We start from the raw sequence: 3,901 nt of genomic DNA, 5'->3' as shown, positions 1-3,901 counted from the left end.
CAAGCTTTGAGTTGCCTTCTGCTATTGATAATTTCCATCTATGATTCTTCTTGGTCATTTACATACCCACATGTATTTGAAACAACCACCTTCCTAAGCCCTGTCTCCTGATGAGGGGACATATATCCCAGATATGTACACAAACTCTTAGCCGGAGTTTTAGGTTTTTGCTGTTATAACTTAAAGATGTTTTTAAAATTTTGGTTGTTAATTTTTCTTAACAATTGTAAAAAATAAACTGATGAATTTTATTTTAATCTTGGGGAAATGCTGGAATATATTAATAAAGGGATGGTTACTGGATATCTAGAAAAGAAGCAATCACAAAAGCTAGAATGGTTAAATCAGCAATAGATCTTGTTGGACTGACCTCACTCCTTTTTTTTTTTTAAAGCAAGGTTATTGAACTCATAAATCGGGAATTCTAGAGATATGTTCTACTTAGATTTTAGCAAATCATTTGATAATGACTTCAATGCTTTTCTTTTGGGAAAAAGATGGAGAATATAGTAATAGTTATTTGGAAACATGATAGTTGAATTGATGTTAGCTTAAGAGAAAGAAGGTCTCTAATAGAGAGTCTGGTATTTGGTATTATCCAGTTTCTATTTTTTGTCAATTTATGAATAAAAAGTAAAATTGCTGTGCTTTTCAATTTTGTAGATGTGAAGCTGGGAAGGAGAGCCATTATTTGCTTTTGCTCAGTCATTTCAGTTGTGTCTGACTCTTCATGATCCCATTTAGTGTTTTCTTGGCAAAGATACTGGAAGAGTTGTTATTTTCTTCTATTTCCTTCCAGTTCCTTTTACAGATGAAGAAATTGAGAAAATAAGGTGAAGTGATGTGCCCAGGGTTACATAACAAATGAATGTCTGATACCAGATTTGACTTCAGACAGCTGAATCTTCCTGACTCCAAGCCCACTACTCTATCCACTGCCACCCATCTGCATCTAGAGCTACTTTATTGGGTCATAAATTCAAAATTCAAAAGATCTTTTCAAGAAAATTATATAAAGCATAGTGACAGGATACTAATCAGCCCACTTGAATACTTTTCAAAAGGTAGGGAAATTTGTGAAAAAATAAAACAAAAGAATAATCAAATGGACTAAATTAAATTAAAAATCAGAGGAAAAAAGACAAGTCTAAAATTTGAATTTGACACCTACTTTACATGCCCAAGATGTGGGAACCAGGACTTTTACATGAGCTAATGATAACTCATATTGAAAAGTGCTGAGTGTCTTTGCAGACATCCAAGTTACTCTGACCCATTTATGTGATACAGAGGTCAAGAAAAACAAAAGCAATGTTAGGAAGCCTTAAGAATGGGTCATCTGAACTAGTATGGTTACTTCTTGATACCACAATTCAGGAAAAGTTGATCCTTCAAAGGAGAGCAATTTCAATGTTGAAGAGTCCTGACTTCATGTTATATGGGGTTGGTTGAAGATCCTAGAGATGTTCAGCTTGTAGAAGAGAACATTTTGACTTCACATATACAAAGAACTGACATATGGGCAATGTATTAAACTTTTCTGAACCCGAATTTAGAACTAGAAACAATCAGTGAAAGTTGCTAAGCAATCAATTTTAACTTTTTCTAAGGAAAACCAACTCCTTCAAACCTTATGATTCTCTGTTTTTGTGGTTTTGCATGAATACAGGCTTCTGCTAGTTTACAACTAATACAACTGATTGGTTGTATTAGTATTGCTCCTGTACTGTATATTAATGTATATCATATTTTAAGCCCCCTGCAAATCAGGCTCCATATTATTCAGTCAATGTCAAGTGAAGTCAAGAGGCTCATTAAATTACTAATCTATTTATCCTGTTGCTGTGGTCAAAAGTCTTCAAGGATCCACTGAGAGAATGAGGTATAGACTGGAAGCAGTTGGAGGTTTTGTGAATCAGGTCGATATTAGAGGAGCAAATCAGGATCTCAGCATAGACAACTGCAATGTTTCAAACTGAGAGATATTTTAAAAGGATTAATTTGAGTCTTTCACCTTTAGAAGAAATTGACATCTAGAGAATAAAAATGATCAATCCCAAGTCACCAGGAAGAGTAAGAATCTTGACAATTTATGTAACGTTTTTAGGCAAAAGGCGCTCTAAGCCCAGATTTTCTAAATTTAAATATGGTGTTTGTTCCACTTCTCCACAATGAATTTTAAAGGAAATGAGAAAAAAGGTATATTGGGGATAAGAAGAAGGCATAAATTATATAACAAATATTTATAATGTCATTAAGACCTGACTGTAGCCCTTTTTTGCCCGTCCAGCCATCGTGGTGGAAGCTCGGCTGTCATCTCATCATCATGTCCTCTCATAAAACATTCAGAATCAAGAGGTTTCTGGCCAAGAGACAGAAGCAGAATCGTCCCATTCCCCAGTGGATTCGGATAAAAACTGGCAATAAGATCAGGTACAACTCAAAGAGGAGACACTGGAGAAGGACCAAGCTCGGGTTATAAAGAATGGCCAGGGAAATGAAAGACATTCTACACCAAGACCACCCCCCCCACCATTGCATCCATCTATCCATCCATTCATTCATTCATCCATCCATCCATCCATCACTTAAATCGCCTCATTGCCCCCAATAAGAAGTAACTACTACTGCTGCCCCTCCCATTTTGGAAACCTGTCTGCCAAAGTGCAGACGTCAAAGAAAACCCCCAGCAAAGTATTCGACTTGTGTTGCCCTTGAATGTCTTCATCTCTTGCATCCATTCGTTTGGTAAACTGTGTTTTGTGATATAGTTTAAATTACTGTTCTCTCCATCTCTGTGTGGCATTTGTCTGTTTGAGGTTATGCTTAAGAGGCAGAGATCATCCCTCAACAAGTTATTCCTGTCAAGAAAAACCAAGCTCAAGCCCTGCCTCAAACAAGCCTTCACAAAAACCTCTCTGTGTTTTGTTTTGTGTTCTAAGGAGTTAGAAGAGAGCACCTACCTCACAGGGTTGTTGTGGGGATCTAAGATTTGCAAGCCTTCAGCGGAAGCCTCCAATGCTGCTAATCCGGAGCTGTTTTAGCCAGATTTCGCGCAGCTGACTGTGTTCATTTCTCTAACTCACAGAGAAGTAGCCTGTTTGACCCCCTGCTTATTTCACACAATAAGCCATCGTCGTTCCTTGTTGGGAGGTGGTAAATTAAGTGTTGGCAACTTTCTTAAAAGTTGTCGGTTATTTGTGTGTTTAGGAAAGCCCAACCTTTTTGTTAGGAACTAGACCTGGTCCAGGTGAATGGCTTCATAATTTTCTGAAGATGCAATGCTGCTAATAAAGGGCTTCTACAAAAATAAAAAGACCTGACTGTAAATCTGACCTCCAACACATAGTAACTATGGAATCCTGGGCAAGTCATTTAATCACTTTCACCCATAATTCTTCGATGAAATGGGAATAAGAAGAATACCTTATCCCAAGGTTGCAGTGAAATGTCAATTGTTATTATTGTTGTTGTTATCATTTTTAACCTATAGTAACCAGACCTTCAGTCTGGTAATGTCTTCAGTCCCTGAGTCTTATGCCCATCTCAAGCTTGGTTTATAGAGCAATAAAAGAGTGTGATGCTAAATGTTTGATTACTGGGCTCTACTGAAATAAACAAATTAATTAATTAATAAATGGTACAGATGCCCATGTTTATATACATATATCAACATACACACTTTCACATTTAATGAGCATTATTATTTTCTTGTCTAGAAATCAACAAGACAACAAATCAGTCCATAATTTATAGACATTACTGATTTCAGAGGTGTAAATTTTCACACTAAAAATTTAAAAAGGGACCCACAGTTAAAAAGGGAATACTCTTCGTTAAGGTTTTATATACTGGCTATTATTCTGTGCCTATCATGTGTAAGTGGGTAGCCAAGGTTAAA

At 36.5% G+C, this 3,901-nt stretch overlaps 1 protein-coding gene across 1 annotated transcript; it reads left to right on the top strand.

The window, feature by feature from the left end:
* The first annotated feature begins 2,296 nt into the window (after positions 1 to 2,296).
* On the top strand, positions 2,297 to 3,631 carry LOC141516402 (large ribosomal subunit protein eL39-like). Its single transcript, XM_074227493.1, has one exon. It carries the CDS (start codon positions 2,327 to 2,329, stop codon positions 2,480 to 2,482), a length of 156 nt encoding a protein of 51 aa, XP_074083594.1. The 5' UTR covers positions 2,297 to 2,326; the 3' UTR covers positions 2,483 to 3,631.
* Positions 3,632 to 3,901: the final 270 nt, after the last annotated feature.

Source organism: Macrotis lagotis, chromosome 3 (assembly GCF_037893015.1).
Source record: "Macrotis lagotis isolate mMagLag1 chromosome 3, bilby.v1.9.chrom.fasta, whole genome shotgun sequence".
In the NCBI taxonomy this organism is placed as follows: domain Eukaryota; kingdom Metazoa; phylum Chordata; class Mammalia; order Peramelemorphia; family Peramelidae; genus Macrotis; species Macrotis lagotis.
This window is presented reverse-complemented; position numbering and strand designations above follow the sequence as displayed.

What these genes read in the sequence shown, in the direction of transcription:
- LOC141516402 (XM_074227493.1), top strand. Translation starts at nt 2,327, where the DNA reads ATGTCCTCTCATAAAACATTCAGAATCAAGAGGTTTCTGGCCAAGAGA.